Source organism: Macrotis lagotis, chromosome 1, assembly GCF_037893015.1.
Source record: "Macrotis lagotis isolate mMagLag1 chromosome 1, bilby.v1.9.chrom.fasta, whole genome shotgun sequence".
Taxonomy (NCBI): domain Eukaryota; kingdom Metazoa; phylum Chordata; class Mammalia; order Peramelemorphia; family Peramelidae; genus Macrotis; species Macrotis lagotis.
This window is the reverse complement of record NC_133658.1, coordinates 184,630,909-184,651,670: the sequence shown is the minus strand read 5'-3', so window position 1 is coordinate 184,651,670 and position 20,762 is coordinate 184,630,909. Positions and strand designations below refer to the sequence as shown.

Sequence of the window (20,762 nt, the reverse complement as noted above, 5' to 3'; positions counted from 1 at the left end):
CATCCCCTGAGGCTTTTTGCAATATTAGCTTGGAAAGGTGCATGTTCAGATAGGGACCAAACTGCAATCCCCAAATCTCTCCCCAGCACAAATGTCATGTCATACTCCCCTTTAAAAGTTTTAAATTTAGTCCCTAAAATCTCTTGTCTTGGTGAATTTATTCACTCCCCCTCTGCATTAACCCAAATCTCAATACTCTAGTATGGTTTAATCTCATTAAGATTCCTTTCTGAGGACCAGGACTATGTTTTGTGTTTTTTTAATTTATTTTTGCATCTTTCACAGTACCCAATCCTTACGCCTTGCAATGAAAAGTTATAGAAGGCTATGTGATAAGGAAGAAAGGGCATTCTTTTATCTAAACTCTTCATAATTCTGTTCTCAATATTAATATATTCCCAGTAATGTAAGCCAATAATCAAGCATTTACTTAATAACAACTATGCATTAAACATTACAGAATGATATAAAACAAAGAGAAGAAAGGAGATTTTATTTAGGAGCCTATGCTAATGTTTGGCACTACTAATTTTAGATTTTTAAAGTCCAAAATGGCTATGATTTATATCTATTTAATCTGCCAAGCACAAGTGGACATTTCAGAAATATTTTTTTGTATTGAGGAGGATTAACAATTGTTTGTGAAGTGCATTTTTTTCTTCTTTGGAAACCAATGTTCCTATGATTATCTAGGGACACCTCAACACTGTTAATGTCAGTTCCATTTAGTTCTAACAGATGGCTATGTCACAGATGTTTGATACTGATGTCATTAAGTAAATTTTATTGAGGACAGAAAGTATCCACAGAAGAATAAAATTAGCAAAGGTAAAATAATAATCAAAATGGATATCTAAAGTATTAATGAATAAAACTATGTAAAATACATAGCAATTGTTTTTTCTCTTTCTTGGCTTAGATTTACAACTCAAAGGATAAAAATAATGCTATTAATCTTGTGATTCACTAGACAGATTCATTTAGTAGTATTTGGCAAAATACAATCTGATGTTAGATGCTGTCTAAATATGCAAAGTGAAAGGAAGGATTGATATGTTTGCCAGGCTAAAACAAGCAAAATAAATCTCAAACATTTTACCCTTTGTTTGGCTATCTCAATGAAAAATCTTTTGACTTCAACATAACCTAAATTAACTTAGAGATTTAGTGTGTTATATTAATCAAACTACCAAGAAGATACTTTTTAAAATTAGATAAAATAATAACATTCATTTGGAAGAACAAAAGATTAATCTTAAAAGAAATAATGAGGGTGGCTAGGTGGCGTAGTGGATAAAGCACCAGCCTTGGAATCAGGAGTACTTGGGTTCAAATCTGGTCTCAGACACTTAATAATTACCTAGCTGTGTGGCCTTGGGCAAGCCACTTAAGCCCATTTGCCTTGCAAAAAAAAAAAAAAACCTAAAAAAAAAAAAAGAAATAATGAGACAAAAGTATTATTGGACATTAAACTGTGCTAGAAAAACTATTTTTTAGTGATTAAAAATCATAAAAATAGAATGGTGAAATACATAGAAGCAAAAAATAGGTCCCCCTAAATGTAGAAAGCAATTGTCTAATACTGGTAGACCCAATAAGATAAATTACTGGTAAGAAATCTTTTCTAACAAGAACTATTAGAAAGCCTGGAAAGCTCTGTGGCAGAAATTAGAAACATCTTATACCATATATTATAAGTGTTACATGTAAGATTCTCAAAACTGTATTTCTGGTAAAAAAAGATTGATTTCTTTAGAAGAGTATTCAGTCTTCATATACCAGTCACCTTGTCAACTTAATACAAAATTAAGACACCTGAGGATCTCCACCTGTGTTGATTACAACTCAGGTAAGGTTTCAGGATGCTGAGAGACTTGTCTTTCCAGGAATAGACAGGAGATTAGGTAGCATTGTACCAGGGATGACAGCCTTTGAGGAACAGTTTGGACAATTGATACTGTGCAACTTTCATGGTCAAGTTACAGAGGAGGCTAATAATTCTCCCTAATTGAGGACTTCCGGGGTGGAACCAAGATGGTGGCATGAAGCTAGCACCATCCTGGAGCTTTTTCCTACACAATGCTAAATGAAGCCTCTACATGAACATTATAGCTACAGATCCCACCAAAAAATAAATAAATAAATAAGTGAATGAATGGATAAATAAATAAATAAATTGATAAATAAATAAATAAGAAAAACAAGTTCTCAACTCTAGAGATCCTGGAGGATCTTCAGAGAAGATCTGTCACTTGGGGGATGGGGAGGGGGAAATAAAGTCCAACTAGTCAGGAGAGTGGGAAAGCCAGTGGGAAGCTTCTAGCCACAGCAGGCCCAGGCCCTTCTAGACAGCAGTCCAGGTCCTGGCAGCTAGATAGCAGGCCAGCAGGGAGGGTCCCAACCCCAGACAAAGTCCTAGCCCTGGGAACACTGAGGCAACAGACAGGACTGGGTTGGGAACAAACCACTGCATAGGCAAAGCTCAGGCTCCACAGGCAACTCCCTGAAAAGCAATAAGACAAGGACTAGGCCCCAGCCCCTGCAAAAAAGTTCAGGACTACTCCCTCTGCATCAGGAGTTCAACAACTACTAAAATGAACAAAAAAATGCTAACCACAGAAAGCTATTCAGATAGATATGAGAAAAATGTCATCTCAGAAGAAAAAAGTAGTGTCGAATTATCCACATGGGAAGTCTAAAAGGAGTTTATGAACTAAACTCAAATCCAAAACCTCATGGAAGATCTTTAAAAAGATTTTAAAAATCAAGGAAGAAAAAGGGGGAAAAAAAATGAGTCATTTAAAATCATGAAAAATTGACTGAGGAATCAACTCCTTTAAAATGTAAAAAGGACCAACTGGGAAAAACAATAACTCATGGAAAACCATCCTAATATGATAGATCAAGAAAATAAAATACTCCTTGAAAGAATACACAGAACTCCTCCAGAAAGGGACTCAAGGAATGTCATCACTAAATTCCAGACTTCTCAACTAAAGGAGAAAATACTACAAGCAGTCAAAAAAGAAGCAACTGAAATACTAAGTAAATACAATCAGAATTACACAAGACTTATCAAGCTTCAACATTAAAGGATTAGAGGACCTGAAATATGATAATTTAGAGGGTCAAGGACCTTGGATTACTACCCTGCAAAATTCAGCATAATCTGTCAGGGGAAAAGGTGAACTTTTTTTTTTTAGGATTTTTGCAAGGCAAATGGGGCTAAGTGGCTTGTTCAAGGTCACACAGCTAGGTAATTATTAAGAGTCTGAGGTCTCATTTGAACTCAGGTACTCCTGAGTCCAGGGCCAGTGTTCTATCCACTATGCCATAGCCGCCCTGTAAAGATGAACTTTCAATGAAATAGAAGACTCCCAAAATTTTCTGATAAAAAGTGTATACTTGAAAAGAAAATTCAATCTTCAAATACAAGACTCAAGAGATGCATAAAAAGATAAATAGAAAAGGGGAAAAAATGCTCAACAAGAACATTAAACAGTATATATTCCTACAAGGGAAGATAACACTTGTAACTCTTGAGAATTGTATTTCTTTTAGAATAGTTAAAGGGTTGAATACACTTGAAGGGATTGTACTTAAAGGATATGGGTATAAATGAGACATGGATGCAATGGTGATTATGAGAGTGGTTTCCTATAAAAACAAGAGAGGGAGAGTACTTAGAGGCTCTATACATAATTAACTTAGGAAGTGACCTGACTTTACTAGATATTTTAGTTAAGGAGGGTTGTAGTACAACTGGGACAGAAGATGGGAGCTTACTTACCAAAGTTGGACACAAATAGATTAGGGAAGTGATCTTGTCTAAACACATACTTTAGCAAACAAGGGTCATAGAGCAATGGAGAGTTAAAGTGACCAGGGAGAGTGTACTTAGAAGGACTGGACATGAAAAGATCATGAAACAATTTCATTTTGCTTGATGCTTTGGCTTTAATTGGAAGGAGTGTGCTGGAGTTGGGGGAGGGATTAAACAGTTGATTTGGTTTTTCCTGATGCTTCAGCTCATGCGGATTATGTGTCTATGAAGGGTACTGGAAAAGAGAGAACGCAGTATAGATCAAATATAATTTGATGTGATTTATGACTCTTGAGAAGTATATTTCTAATGGGACAGAGGTGAGTTTACTCAGTGACTATGAGGAACTGCTGCTTATCAGTCCCTTTAGCAATCAATCAACCTTTGAGAATGGTACTTCTATTAAGACAGAAAAGGATAGGTACAAGACAGTCAAAATAATAAAGATATAAAAAAAGGACTATACTAAAAAAGGAGAAGGCTAGGCATTAATGGATACACACCTTGTGAAAAGACAGAAAGACTTATTCTAATAGAGGGAAAGTAGGGAAGGTATGAACCCTGATTAAATTCTATCTTCAATAGATCTGGCCCAGAGAGGAATCAATTGAGTTTAAAAATACATTTCCAACTGACTTTAAAAATCTATCCTATCCTATAGGGATATGGGGAAGGGGGGGAGGGAGAGAAAGAAAAGAGGAAGAAGGGACTGACAAAAGGAAAGATGAAGGTAAAAGTAAAGTTAAAGTTAAAATTTAAGTGAAAAGTTAAAGGTGAAAGGGAGCAAAACAATGGGGAAGAGGAATAAGAGGAAAGGAAAAAGTACAAATGGGGGAAAATAGCATGGAGAGAAATACAGAATTAGTAATCTTAACTGTAAATGTGAAAGATGAACTCTCCCATAAAATGGAAGGAGATTATCAGAATCCTACAATATGTTGTTTATAAGAAAAATATTTGCAGCAGAGAAAAAGATAAAGGGTAAAGAAAAAGGTCAGAGTAAATATTTCATTTAAAGTAAAAAAAATCAGGGCTAGCAATTCTGATCTCAGACAAACCAAAAGGAAAAATAGATCTCATTAAAAGGGATATGAAAGGAAACTACTGTCTCCTTAAAATGAAGAAAGGCAAAATAATAAATGCATACTTTTCAGATCACAATGAAATAAAAATACATGTAATAAAGTGCCATGGAAAGATAAACCAAAAATTACTTGGAAACTCTATAAATCTGATTTTAAAGAATTAGTGGATCAAACAACAAATCATAGAAATAATCAACCATTTCATGCAAGAAAATAACGAGACATTATACCAAGATTTATGGGATTTAGTCAAAGTAGTTTTTAGGAAAATTTTATATTTCTATATGCTCATATGAATAAAAGAGAGAAATAAAGGATCAATGAATAAGGTACACAACTAAAAAACACTTGAAAAATGAACAAATCAAAGATCCCCAATTAAATATAAAATTAGAAATTCTGAAAATAAAAGATAAGTAAAATTGAAAGCAAGAAAATCATTGATCTAATAAATAAAATTAAGAGTTGGTTTTTATAAAAAAAATAAAATAGATAAACTTTTGGTTAATCTGGTTTAAAAAAGAGAAAGAACACCAGCATAAAAAATGTAAAGGAGTGAACTTACCACCAATGAGCAGGAAATTAAAGAGAATTCAGAACTTTTTGCCCAACTGTATGCAAATAAATTTGACAACCTGAGTAAAGTGGATGGATATTTAAAAAAATAAAAAACTACTCAGATTAACAGAATAAAATAAATAACCTCAATTCAGAAAAAAATAAATTGAAGAAACCATCAATAAACTCCCTAAGAAAAAGTCTCCAGGTCCAGAAGGATTTACAAATGAATTCTACCAAACGGTTAAGGAACAATTAATTCCAATTCTACATAAACTATTTTAAAAAACAGAAGTTCTGTCAAATTCCGTTTATGACACCAATATGATACTGCTATCTAAACCAGGAAGAGTCAAAACAAAGAAAATGACAATCTTGCAAATGAATATAGATGAGAAAATCTCAATTAAAATGTTAGCAAAACAAAACTAGGATAGTATACCATGATCAGGTAGGATTTATATCAACTAGGCTGGGATGACTCAATATTAGAAAAATACTCAACAAAAATTGAACATGTCAGTAATAAAACCAACAAAAATCATATGATTATTTCAATAGATGCTGAAAGAAGCTTTTGACAAAATACAACATCCATTCCTATTATAAACACTAGAGAAGTATCTATCTAAAAATCATCAACAAATACTATATGAAATGGGAATAAACTAGGAGCATTTCCAATGAGATCAGGAGTGAAACAAGGATGCCTATTATCACCATTACTAATTAATATAGTATTAGAAATGTTGGCTTTAGCAATAAAGGAAGAAAAAAGAAATAGAAGGAATTAGAATTGGTAATGAGGAAGTAAAACTTTCACTCTTTGTAGATGTTATGATGGTATACTTAGAGAAACCTAAAATATCAACTGAAAAATCTGAAACAATTAAGAACTCTAGTGAAGTAGAATATAAAATAAACTCACATAAATTATCAGCATTTCTAAAAATTAACTACAAACCCCAAGGGCAAGAGATAGAAAGAGGAATTCCATTTAAAGTAAATGAAGGGGTGCAGTGGATAAAGCACCAGCCCTGGAGTCAGGAGTACCTGGGTTCAAATCTGGTCTCAGACACTTAATAATTGCCTAGTTGTGTGGCCTTGGGCAAGCCACTTAACCCCATTTGCCTTGCCAAAAAAAAAAAACCCCTAAAAAAAAAAGTAACTACAGATAACATAAATAATTGGGAATCTACCTCTCAAGATAAACCCAGAAACTGTATAAACACAAAATACTTTTCACACAAAGTCAGATCTAAACAACTGATCATGGTTAGGCTGAGCTATTATAGTAAAAATGATAATTCTATCCAAATTAAATTTTTCAGTGAGATACTAATTAAACTGCCAAAAAACTAATTTACCATTAGATAGAAATAAAATTCATCTGGAGCAACAAAAGGTCAAGAATATCAAGGAAACTAATTGAAAAAATGAAAAGGAAGGTGGTCTAGCTGCACCAAATCTAAAACTATATTATAAAGCAGCAGTCATCAAAACTGTGTGGTACTTGTTAAGAAACAGAGTTATAAGGGGCAGCTACGTGGAGTAGTGGATAAAGCACCGGCCTTGGAGTCAGGAGTACCTGGGTTCAAATCCGGTCTCAGACACTTAATAATTACCTAGCTGTGTGGCCTTGGGCAAGCCACTTAACCCCATTTGCCTTGCCAAAAAAAAAAAAATAAGAGTTATAAACATGGGGGTGCTGATCAACCTTGATGGACTTGCTCATTCCATCAGTGCAACAGTCAGGGACAATTTGGGGCTATCTGCAATGGAGAATATCATCTGTATCCAGAGAAAGAATTGTGGAGTTTGAACAAAGACCAAAGACTATTATTACCTTCAATATAGGAAAAAAAGAACCGTTACCTTATTGTGTAACTTTGCTATCTCTTATACTTTATTTTTCTTCCTTGAGGATATGACTTCTCTCTCATCACATTCAACTTAGATCAATGTATACCATGGAAACAATGTAAAGACTAACAGACTGCCTTCTGTAAGGGTGGGGGGAGGGAAGCAAGAATAGGGAAAAAATTGTAAAACTCAAAATAAATAAAACCTTTCTAAAAAAAAAAGAAATCAGAGTAATGGATCAGTGGATTAGGAGAGGTACAAAAGAAATAGTAGTAAATGACCAAGGTAAACTATTGTTTGACAAACCCCAAAACATTAGCTTCTGGGAAAGAACTCACTATTTGACAAAAACTGCTGGGAAAACTGGAAAATAGTAAGGAAAAAAACTAGGCATAGACCCAAATCTTGGACCTTATAGAAAAATAAGGTCAAAATGGATAGTTTTTGGGCATAAAGGGCAATACCATAGATCATTTAACAGATCAAGAAATGCTCTGTCAGATCTTTGGAAAGGGGAGAAATTTATGAACAAACAAGAAATAGAGTACATTATAAACTCCAAAATGGATGATTTTGACTACATTAAATTAAAAAGGTATTGCACTGATAAAAATCAATGCAACCAGATTAGAAGGCAAACAAAAAGCTGGAAAACAATTTTCACAGCCAGTTCTGATAAAGGTCTCATTTCTAAAATATATAAAGAATTGCATCCAATGCATCAAATTTATAAGGCTACAAGTCATTCCTTAATTGATAAATGGTCAAAAGATATGGATAATTTTCAAATGAAGAAATTAAAGTGAAATATAATCATAAGAAAAATGCTCCAAATCATTACTGATTAGAGAAATGAAAATTAAAACAACTATGAGGCACCACCACCTCACACCTATCAGTTTGGCTAGATGAAAAAAAAGGGGAAAACAAGCAATGTTGGAGAGGCTTTGACAAGATTGGGATATTGATGCAATGCTGGTGGAGTTGTGAACAAATCCAACCATTCTGGAAAGCAATAGGGAACTATGCCCAAGAGCAATAAAATGATCATACCTTTTGACCCAGCAATACCAATATTAGGCCCACAAATAGAAGAAATCATAAAAAATGGGAAAAATTCCATATATTCAAACATATTTATAGCAGCTCTTTTTAGAGTGTCACAGAATTGAAAATTGAGGGGATGCCAATCAATTAAGGAAGGGCTGACCAAGATTTGGCATATGAATGCTATGGAGTATACTGGTACCATAAGAAACCATGAATGGTCGGACTCTAGAGAAGCATGGAAAGAATTACTGGAACTGATTCTGAGCAAAAGGAACAGAATCAAGAAAAGGTTAGGTGCAACCCCTCTCAGTAGTACAGAGATTTAGGAAAACCTGGGAAACCTGTTATGGACAATGCCATTCATATCCAGAGGGGGAAAAAACAAAACAAGACAAAACCAGGGAATCTGAAGACTACATTCACTTTTTAAAATTTTCTCTTACGTTTTTTCTTCTATGCCATGGGTGTCTTTTCTTTTCCCTTAGTCCTAATTCTTGATATACAAAATCACTACTATGCAAACATAAATGTACATATACAAAAATTTTTACCAGACTGTTTCCTGATGAGAGGAATGAAGTGGAAGGGAGAATGGCAGAAAAATGGCAGAAAATGATAAGAAAAATTTTCATAAAATATCAATAAAAAATAAAAACAAATAATAATTTTCCCTAATCTGTTTTTATAAAACTCAAACTCAATTCCAGTTCAAATATAGTCATTTTCTTAAAGGCCATAACCAACCTATAATTTAGAGGTAAGATCTTAAGAGAATAAAGTTTAAAATGTCTGACCTAAATTTTCTTCCATTTTATTTTACTATTTGTACTGGTTTCTACAGTTTTAGGTTTCACAGTTCAATGGATCCATGACCTATAAAAGATTGTAACATAAAACAAAAATTTTAAAACAAGATAAAAGAAGGATCAGAAAGCTTTCATATTTAATCAAACATGGAATAAAAAAGAATATAAAAGATGAAACAAATTAAATTTTAAAGTTTCTTCATGAAAAAAATATTTTAAGATAGAAGTAAAAAGAAATTATAGAAAAATATTTGCACCAAATATGCAAAACATATAAGAAATGACACAAATGTTTAACACAATTGATATAGTAAAAGGCTATAAAAAATTTTCAAAAGATGAATTACAAATTATAAATGAATATATGAAATCATTCCAAATCATGAACATTAATAAAAATACAAATTAAAATAACTTTAAGGGTTTACTTCACATTGTGCAAATTAGAAATAACAAAAGATAGAAAAATAAATGCTAGTGAAGCTGTGGGGAGATAGGTACTATATAATAGCCTCTTAATAAATGTTTATTGATCAATTAAAATTTTCCCTTCTATTTTAATTTCAAATCAGAATTAAAAATATGCAAACTGCCATGCCAGAACTGGGATTACAAAGACAGTAGCAAAATTTCAATTTATTATGCAAGAAAAGTGACTGAACTGTTCATCTATATCATACCTTTTTAGTTTCTTCAAATGGGATATTTGAAACTAACATGATCAAAACTATACATACCTACAGGTTTACAATTGCTGTAATTATTTGTCCTTCACTCTCAAAGAAGACCATAGCATCAGGGAGGTGATGCCATAATATGAACATGAACTGAATTTGAGTGAGGGGCTGTTGGGGCTAAATAACCAGTTTCACTTTCTCCTCCAGGGCCATCTAGGTCCAGTGGCTTGTCCAAGGTCACACAGCTAGTAAATGTCAAGTCTCTGAGGTCAGATTTGAACTGGGTTCTGATTTCAGGGCTGGTGCTCTATCTATTGCACTACCTAGATGCCCTTAAATAACAACAGCACTTTATCTGAGATTGTTTAGTTATTGTTTTGGTAAATCCAGTTCCTAGCACATTACTTTGCATATTTTTAATTCTGATTTGACATTTAAATATAGGGGAAAACTTTTAATCACTGAATCAATAAGTATTTATTAAGAGCCTATTATGTAAATGTTACCATTAACAATAAGAGAGGAAAAAGAAACTGATGGAATTAGAATTAGGCAACAAGAAAACAAAATTCACTCTTTGCTAATATGATGGTATACTTGGAGAAACCTATAAAATCAACTAAAGTTACTTGAAACAATTAGCAACTTTAGCAAAATAGCAGAATATAAAATAAACCCACATAAATCCTCAGCATTTTTATACATGACCAACAAAGCCCAAGAGCAAGAGATAGAAATGGAAATTCCATTTAAACTAACAAAGACAACATAGATATCTAGATACTTGGATATCTACATCTCAAAACCAATCCAGAAACTATAAGAACACAAGTACAAACACCTTTCACACAGATCAACACAAATGGAAAAATATCAATTGTTTACAGAAGCTAATATAATTAAAATGATAATTCTACCTAAATTACTAATTCAATGTCATGCTAATCAAACTACCAAAAAGCTATTTTACAGAGACAGAAAAGATAGTAATAATATTTATCTGGAGGAACAAAAGGTCAAGTATATCAAAGTAATTAATGAAAAAAAATGCAAAGGCAGGTGGCCTAATCATACCACATCTAAATAAAGGGGGAAGTCATCAAAACTGTTTGATACTGGCTAAGAAATAAAGAAGAGGATCAGTGGAATAGATTAGGTACAAAAGAATTAGTTGTAAATGACTACAGTAATCTACTGTGGTTTTATTTTAGGTTGTTTTATTTTTGCAAGGCAAATAGAGTTAAGTGGCTTGCCCAAGGCCACACAGCTAGGTAATTATTAAGTGTCTGAGGCTGGATTTGAACTCAGGTACTCCCTTCCTGACTCCAGGGCTGATGCTCTATCCACTACGCCACCTAGTCACTCTCAGTAATCAGGAATCTACTGTTTGATAAACCCTTCTGGGCTATGAACTCACTATTTGACAAAAACTGCTAGAAAAATGATAAGCTGTATGGGAAAAACCAGGCAAAGACCAACATATCATACCCTATACCAAAATAAGATTGAAATGATATTTAGAGCAATTTAGCAATTAGGAGAACAAGGAATAGTCTATCTGTCAGATCTATGGAAGGGAGAGGAGTTTATGATGAAACAAGAGATAGATAACATTATAAAATACAAAATAGATAATTTCAATTACATTAAATTTAGAAGTTTTTGCACAAATAAACCCAATGTAACTAACATTAGAAGGGAAACATAATTCTGGGAAACAATTTTACAGTCAGTGTTTCTGGGAAACTTAGTCAAGTATAAAAGTATACAAGTCATTTCCCAATTGATAAATGATCAATTTTCAAATGAAGGAATTAAAATTATCTACAGTCATACAAAAAAAGGGAGGTACTATCTCTGAACAAATTATGATATGTGAATGTAAAGGAGTAGTACTATTCTATAAGAAATCATGAGTGGGGGCAGCTAGGTGGCGCAGTGGACAGAGCACTGGCTCTGGAGTCAGGAGGACCTGAGTTCAAATCCGGCCTCAGACACTTAATAATTACCTAGCTGTGTGGCCTTGGGCAAATTACTTAACCCCATTACCTTGGCAAAAAAAAACAACACATAATTAAAGAAAAAAAAGAAATCATAGGAAGACCTGTATGAACTGATGTTGAGTGAAGTAGAACCAGAGCATTTTACACATTAACAGCAACATTATGAAATGATCAACAAAGAAGAATGCAGCTCCTCACAGCAGTTCAGTAATCAAGGACAATCCAGAGAGATTTATTATGGAAAACACCATTCATCTCCAGAGGGGAAAAAATATGGTGTTTGAACAGAGCAAAGCATATTATGTTTTTTTTTTCAATTTGTTTTTCCTTTCTTTCTCATGGTTGTTTTTCCTCTTAGTTCTAATTTCTCTTTCACACCATGACTAATATGGAAATATGCTAAACATGGTTGTACATGTACATGCTATATCAGATTGAATGCTGTCACAGAGAACAGGGAGGGAAGGGAATTTGGTAGAAAAATGTGGAACTCAAAGCTTGCAAAAGAATGAATGCTGAAAAGTATCTTTGCATGTATTTGGAAAAATATAAAAATTAAATTAAACACATGCACAAGTCTATTATGTACTAGTTACTAAATGTGTTAAATGGTCAAGATTAAGAAAAGAACACTTCTCAAGTACCTTATAATCTAATGGGGAAGATAACATGCAAACAGATATATACTAAGCAAAATTTATTTAGAATAAAAATAGGAAATAATTTAACACAGGGAATGCATTGGAATTAAGAGAGAACTTCCTGTAGAAAGTAGGATTTTAGTTGAAATTTAAAGGGAGCCAGAAGGTCAGAAGATAGAGCAGAAGAGGCAGTGTACCAGGTATGGGGAGAGTGTGGGGAGTAAAGGAGAGCCAGAAGAAATTCTTGGAGCACAGAGATGGATTGTCCAATAATTGGAAAAGCCAGGAGGCCAGTGATATAGGGGCAAAGGGTGTGTGTTGGAAAGTAAGGTGTAAGACCAGAAAGACAGAAAGGAACTAAAATATGAAGGATTTTGAACATAAAACAGAGAGTTTCTATTTGCTCCTAGAGACATGAAAGTTATTGATTGGATCTAAATTTTAGGAAAATCACTTTAATAGCTGAATGGAGACTAGATTGGAGCAGGGAGAGGCTCAACAACAGGCTATTCTGATAAAGGTCTGAGGAGGGAACTGCTTCCACCAGGTTGGTGACAATGTCAGAGAAGAGAAGAAGATTAGAGAAATGGTACAGACAGGTCTTGCAACAGATTAGATATAAGGGGTAAAGGATGGGGAAAAATCCAGAAGGACTCCTAGACTGTGAGCCTGAGGGACCAGGTGGATGGTGATCTTTCTAAAGAAACAGAAGGAAAGAGTTAGGTATATTTTTTGGGGAAAAAAATTCCATTTTGGAAACATCGAGTTTAAGATGTCTACTCAAACATCCAGTTTGAGATGTCTGAAAGGCAACTTTAGATGTCAGACTGGTGGTCAAAAGAGAGTTTAGGACAGCTAAGGTAGATCTGTGAATCAACAGTATAGAGATGGTCATCAAATCCTGGGGGGGGGGGGGGGGGGGGGGGGGGTGATGAGAGCACTTAATTAAATAGTATTGAGGAGGAAAAAGAAAAGAAGGTCACCAGGGCCTACTGAAGACCCAATGCCAGGGTAGAAAGGTAAAGTGTGTAAATACATTTCACATCACAGGTACTGAAGCACAGTGTAGAATATGGACTGTTCAAACAACCACCAGAACTCACTTCCCTGGCACAATAGCTAAGTGCTCTGCCTAGGGTCAGGACAACCTGATTTCACATAGAGCCTCAGGTACACGCTAGCTGTATTACACTGGGCAAATCACTTCATCTGTTTCTTCAACTACAAAAATAGGAATGATATTAACATAATAATAGCATAATAATCCCAAGGATGTTGTAAAGATGAAATGAATTCATATTTATAAGCCCTTAGCACAATGCCTCACAGATAAGCAGAAACTTAATAAATTCTTGTTTCCCATTCCTTTTCTATTTGCAAACTTGGTGATTTTCCTCTTCCCCTCCAATCCATCTTCCCTAAACATAGCCAGAACAATTTTATTATGAGGCTGCCTAAAGCCTATTGAGTAAAGGGAAAAAAAATTAAATCTTTGGCCTTCAAGGCCCTATATATTATGTTCCTTAATAATCTCTATGATCCAGACAAAAAGAACTATCCCCCCCGCTTTCTACAATGTATCTTAGGTTCTTTTTTCTTTCATAGATTTATTCACTCTGTTCCCTAAACTTGAAATATCTTACTTCCCTCTTTGTCTGGTAAATTGCAAGAAGAAATTGTCTGTTTTATCTAAACTATTATGTCCCACAATATCCAACACAATGTCCTTCAATATAATAAGAGCTTAGTAGATATTTTGCAGTTATTTTTGACCTCTGATTAAACAAGAGAATCATTTTTTTCCTTTCATAACTTTCTCTAAAGCACATAAATGTCCTTTATCACCTTTGCCTGTGGACAACAAACAAGTTGTCTCCTTTTTCAAGGCAGTAGGTGGTACAGTGGAAAGAAAAATGGACTTGGTGTCAGGGAAGCCTTGAGTTCAAATCCAGCCTCAAATACAGCATCAGCTGTATAGCCCTAAGCAAGTTATCTAAACTTTAGCTGTCTCAGTTTTCTTATCTGTAAAATGGAGATAATAATATTATCTATTTCCCAAGACTGTTGTAAAGCTAAAATTAAATAAGATTTTTAAAGTCCTATGTAAATGTTTGTAATGATGATGATGATGATGATGATGAGAAGGAGGAGGAGGAGGAACATGGTCACATCTATAAAATGTTTTTTCAATAAAGGTTTATTCGAAGAACAACAAACATTTATTTATTAAGTGCTTACTATTGCTGGAACAGTGTTGACAGATCTAAAAACAAAGGCAAAATAGTCTCTGTCTCCAAAGTATTGGAGTTTGAATCCAGTCTCAGATATTTGATTCCTACTAGCTGTGTGACCTTGGGCAAGTCACTTAACCCTGACTTAACCTCCCATCCAGAGCCATCTCCAAACGTCCTGATTCATATCTGGCCACTGGATTCAGATGACTCTCAAGGAGAAAATGAAGCTTATAACTTATTATAGCACCAAAATTATATTAATATTATAGCACTCAAATCCAAATTATGTGCTTGTCATGGCATCACCTCCCTGATGTCTTGGTCTTCTTCAAAAATGAAGGACAAACATTATTTGCATTCTAATATAGAAATATAGATTATAGATATAGATATAATATAGATATAGAATAATACAAACAATATAGAAAATAGCTGGGGGAGGGCAGTCAATAAACATTTATTAAATTCCTTTGGAAATCTTTATGGTAACTTCAGATCCGGGCACATACTAATTAGAAAGAAAAAAAAATCCAGTATCTGTCACAGAACTAATAAAGTAGCTCCTTATAGGCAAATAAAAAAAAATAGAATGTGAAAATATAAATAACTTTTTTCATTTTTTTTTTAGGTTTTTGCAAGGCAAATGGGGTTAAGTAGCTTGCCCAAGGCCACACAGCTAGGTAATTATTAAGTGTCTGAGATCTGATTTGAACCCAGGTACTCCTGACTCCAGGGCTGGTGCTTTATCCACTGTGCCACCTAGCGGCCCCTAAATAACTTTTAAAGATAAATAATAGAATAACTTAACAGGATATGTTTATCTTAAAATATGCCACTTCCCTTGAATTTTTTGTATTGCTTTGAATTATACTCTGAGTCTCTAGATTTGTTTTAAGGTTACACTTTAAAGGTTTTTGTTTCAAATATGTACACATATAAAAGCAACTGAACAACATAAATGATGAGCAACAACAAAAAAATGTTACATGTAAAAATAAAATTCTTTAATGTTGAGAAGGGAGTCTGGGTCAGATGGATCTTCATCTTGATCATGTTCTCTTATTAAAGATGTATCACAGGACTCAGTCTGGGTCTTTTTTACTTCTTCCTTTTACTTCACTTGATGATTTTCATCATGAGTGGGATAAAGTCTGAAATTTCTTCAGTAGAATATTATAGATTGGAGAATAGTTAATTAGATGTCCCACCTCCCTTGACAAAGTAACTTCTGGGATATTGGTGAAGAGTCAACTGACCCCACCTTATCTGTTGAAGTCTGGATGTCCATTCAATTCCTGGGGCTGAAGAGATAATCTGGTTTCGGTTTGAATTTTATGTTCTTTTTCCTAGATTTCTCGTCTAGATTGTAAGAAAGACCACACTCCTCATTAAGGAGGTTGGGTTAGTGGGGGGCTGGAATCACATTAGGATAAATGTGATTCTTGGGCCTTTTACTTTTGCCTCAATCTCTGTAATTGATTGTGGCCCATTCCTCATAAATAAAGCTTTCTCTTCATACCTTGAGAGATCTCTGAAATTTATTTAAGTGGCATTTGTTTGTCCCACATAATCAGTTCCCTTGAATTCAAATCTGCTTATCTCCAAGCACTTTTTACAAAGGTTACTGATCTTCACAACTCTGAAAGGTAGATGCTAGTTTTATCCCCATTTTAAGGTTGAGTAAACTGAGGCAAAACAGATTGTCGTGCCCAAGGTCACAGTTAGTAAGTGTCTGAAGCCAGATTTGAACTAGGCCTTCTTAATTCCAGGCCCAGTCCTCAAAGATTCAGTACAGCAGCAGTTAGTCAAAAAAGTATTTATAAATAGCTTTCTAGGGGCCGCTAGGTGGCACAGTGGATAGAGCACCAGCCCTGGAGTCAGGAGGACCCGAGTTCAAATCTGACCTCAGACACTTAATAATTACCTAGCTGTGTGGTCTTGGCAAGCCACTTAACCCCACTGCCTTGTAATAACCTAAAAAAAAAGGTTTTGTATCTATCATCCCTACATTCATTTATTTTCAATCAAATGAGATATTTATAAAGTGCTTAGAACACGAGGAAACAAAATACTATATAAATGCTTATTCCATTACTCCCTTCCCCTTCCCTATTTAAATGTGACTTATTTCCTCCACTCTCAAAAATTCTTCCCTTGATCCATCAATTCCCAAACTACCATTCCATATTACTTTTGCCTTCAGAAAGTCATCTAACATAGGTATTTCCCCTTCTTTCATTTTCTTAACTCCCTACCATCTGCCTTCAGATCTCATCATTAAAATAGAATTGCTTAAAGTTATAAATGATTTCTTAATTGTCCTTTAATTAAAATGCCTTAATTGCCTTGACTCTACTTTTTCCTGTTTCTCCTTACCTCCCTCAGCATCTTTTGATGGATCTTCATCTTTCACCCTCTTATCAACGATTTCCAGGACTCAGCCTGGGTCTTTTTCACTTCTTCCTTTATATTATTTCACTTGGTGATTTTCATCAGTTCCCATGAATTCAAAGATCAATTCTATGTTAAATGATTTTCAAATCTACTTATCCATTTCTAATGTTTCTGAATACTTTTATTCTCCCAACAACCTATTAAACATGTTGAACTGGATGTCTTGTAGACATCTTAAAGTCTGAGAAAAGTGATTATTAATAACAAATTACTGGGGTGGCTAGGTGGTGCAGCGGATAAAGCACGGGCCCTGGAGTCAGGAGTACCTGAGTTCAAATCCAGCCTCAGACACTTAATGATTACCTAGCTGTGTGGCCTTGGGCAAAAAAAAAAAAAAAAACCTTAAAAAAACCACAGTAGATTACTGCAGTCATTTACAACTAATTCTTTTGTACCTAATCTATTCCACTGATCCTCTTCTTTAAAAAAAAAAACCCCAAAAAACCCCCAAACCAATTATCAATGTGGGGAGGGGGGAGGGAGAGGGGGAGAAGAGTCCAGATTTTTTTTTCTTCCTGTTTTCCTAATTTAAAGACTAGATCAAAGTAGCATCTAAAGGACAGGATTAATGATGAGATTGTGTTAACATTCTCCTCAATCTTGGAGGAACTAGGAAAGCTTTTTTCTGAATAGAGAGTAAAGAAAATATAATCTAGGTAAAATCCAGCCAATTGTTCAACTACACAAATGTTCAGGACGGAAGTGGCTCCCTTTGTCTAGACTGCCTGAAGTGGCTATGGTCTGCACAGAGGTGTGTGTGTGGGGGGAGTTCTTTGTCCAAGGGTGATATGATTAGTCTCTTCCCCTTGTCTGGTCTTGTCCCCCAGCCCTTCATTAAAATAAGTCCACCTTTATTATAATATTCATACTCTCATTAATTGTTAACCAATCAGAATTGATTACTGGCTATTCAGGAATGCCCATTCCTTCTCCAGGGTATTTAGACATGTAGGGGTCTCCAAGATTCCTCTCTGGTTATTGAGAACTTCAAAGTTCCTCAATTTATTTATTTGTTAGCCATAATTAATAAAAAAAAATTACCCAGAAATTATGTTTCTCAGACTTTTCATTCATTAGTTAGGGACCAGAGTTAGATCTTAACAGAAAACTCCCTTAAATCTTTTTCAGCCCAAGTGGAAAACTTTGTCCACAAGGGGGAGCTTCCTGTTAGGACTCTGTGATTGAACTCTTTCTTTCCTCTTTACTGGTTAGGTTGGGAGAGAAGGTGTCTCCTTTTCTCCTCTTAATACTGCCACCCCTCTGGTGCAGGTACCTTTCTCCTCATTCCTAGACTACTGCAATACCTGTAAATGAGCTGGCCTGACACATGTCTTTTTCTACTCTAATCCATCTTCCACCCTGTATACCAAAGTGATTTTCCTAAAGCAGAGACATTATTATTTCACCCCCTAATTAATAACCTCCAAGGGACCCTATCCCCCTTTGGGATCAAAAAAATAAAATAAAAGCCCTTCACAGCCCAGCTCCACCAAACTTTCCAATCTTCTTACATCTTATACAACTCCTCCCCTTATCTCCCATACTCTGATCCACTGACATTGGCCTTGATATTTCTTGAACAATACTTTCATCTTCTGCCTCTGAGCAGTTTTCAAAGGCTTTCCCCCTCATTCTTGAAATTCTATTCCTCCTCATCTCCATTGTCTGGTCTCACTGGTTTCCTTTAAATCTTATCTGAAACCACCTTTCTAGGGGCGGCTAGGTGGCACAGTGGATAGAGTACTGGCCCTAGAGTCAGGAGTACCTGAGTTCAAATCCAGCCTCAGACAATAATTACCTAGCTGTGTGGCCTTGGGCAAGCCACTTAACCCACTGCCTTGCAAAAAAACAAAACAAAACAATAAAACACCTTTCTAAAGGAAACCTTTCTCAATCCTTCTTAATTCGCATCTCAAAAGAGGGATCTGTTTGTCCCAGAAAGCCAGGAATTATTAATAGATGGAAGTTTCCTAGAAGAAAATTTAGGCTTAAAGCCACAGACAATTTTCTTATAATTTAAATTATTCAGAAATCAGATAGGATACCTTCAAAGGAAGTGAATGAGTGTCCCTTTACAACAAATCTTCAAGCAAAGACTAGATATTCACATGTTAGGGATATTTTAGTAGAAACCTGTTTTTGTATATGGACTTGATAAAATAGTTCCACAGGTTTCTTCTAACTCTGAAAATTCATGGTGGGAAAGTTTTGGGTTTTTTTCTCCATTATATTGTACTCAGAAACTGCAATTAGCATACAACTTTACTGCAATTAGTGAAACTCCACAGAATTTAACAGTTAATGGCACAATAGACAACTTTTGATTGTCTAAGTAAGAAGAGGGGGTGTTTTAATGACTCACTATTCTTAAAACAAAATTAGTTAATGCATGTCAATTAAAGGATTTTTAACTGTATTCATAAGTAATTAAAATAGCATATTACTATTTAAATTTCTCCCTAAAATATATAGAGGTGGAAAAACTTAATAAAATTGTAATATTGTAATTCATATATAAAGGATACTACTGACCCAAAATCATGATGAAGATGAAATATCATGAAAAATATTATCTGTGCTTGCCCTGACAGGTGATGGGAAATATGTCAGCCCCTTTTGAGATATGCAAATCCACTAAAGAAGGGAATTGCCTCATACATCTCTCCCCACCTTTTCTCAACACATTCTTTTTATCTAGAATGTACTACAAGTGTGGTTTCCCCTATAAAATGCAAGCCTTTACAGACAGAAGTCACTGTTCTCAGCAGTCTAGCTGGTCCTAATCTCCTACCCCTTTCCTGCCTCACACCCCCCCTTTTATTATCTGACACTCCCAATTGCCTTTGCCCCCTCTGTCTCCTTTCTCCTTTGGTTTATAATTACTAGAATAATTATTAAATAAATCTTTTTGACCCTAAAATTGCTTCTAGGTCAGTCGATCTTTTTACATGAATTCTTCATGTTTTGCCTAAACCTTTAGAAAGCTATATTTTCCCCATCAGCAATCATATCTGTAAACTTTTGTGGTCTGTCAATAGTCAATGAACATTAAGTACCTATTATGCCTACTAAGGATATAAATAAGAAAAAGAAAGACATTTCCTTCTCTCTAGAAACTTACAATCTAAGGGGTTGGGGGGATGGGGGTGTCAATATATAAAAAACTTTTGAAAAGGTGCAAGGGTGAAGGATAAAGGGAAGATCACCATGGTCTGTAAGCTAAGGGGAGGGGGTTAAGGGAGGAGAGCTATTTTTTAAATAACTAAAGAAATAATAAATATCAGATATATTTGTGAACATAGTCATGTAATTTTTTCCCATTCCAGTTCAAAAGCCTCCTGAAATTTATACAAGGACACAAAAGGGGTCTGTAGACCCCCAACTAAGAACCTCTAATTTATAGTAAGAAAATGAGAAAAAAATAGTCTCTTACCAGACCAAGGATGAGGCCAATCATCAGTGTGACTAAAACAAAGATGAAATATGATGTCCAAACTGGAATTCCAAGAGTCCCTGTGAAATAGTTGTGAAGTTGCTGAAATGGAAAGAAAAATTAAAAGATTAAATT

The 20,762-nt window shown here is 34.7% G+C and overlaps 1 protein-coding gene across 1 annotated transcript in view; it reads right to left on the bottom strand.

Moving 5' to 3' along the window:
• Positions 1–20,762, bottom strand: part of TMX4 (thioredoxin related transmembrane protein 4) — a 92,597-nt gene that overhangs the window by 17,979 nt on the left and 53,856 nt on the right. The window contains exon 6 of the mRNA XM_074209480.1: positions 20,628–20,729. Within this exon, the coding sequence (XP_074065581.1) occupies positions 20,628–20,729 (102 nt within the window). The remainder of the gene's footprint in view (positions 1–20,627; positions 20,730–20,762) is intronic.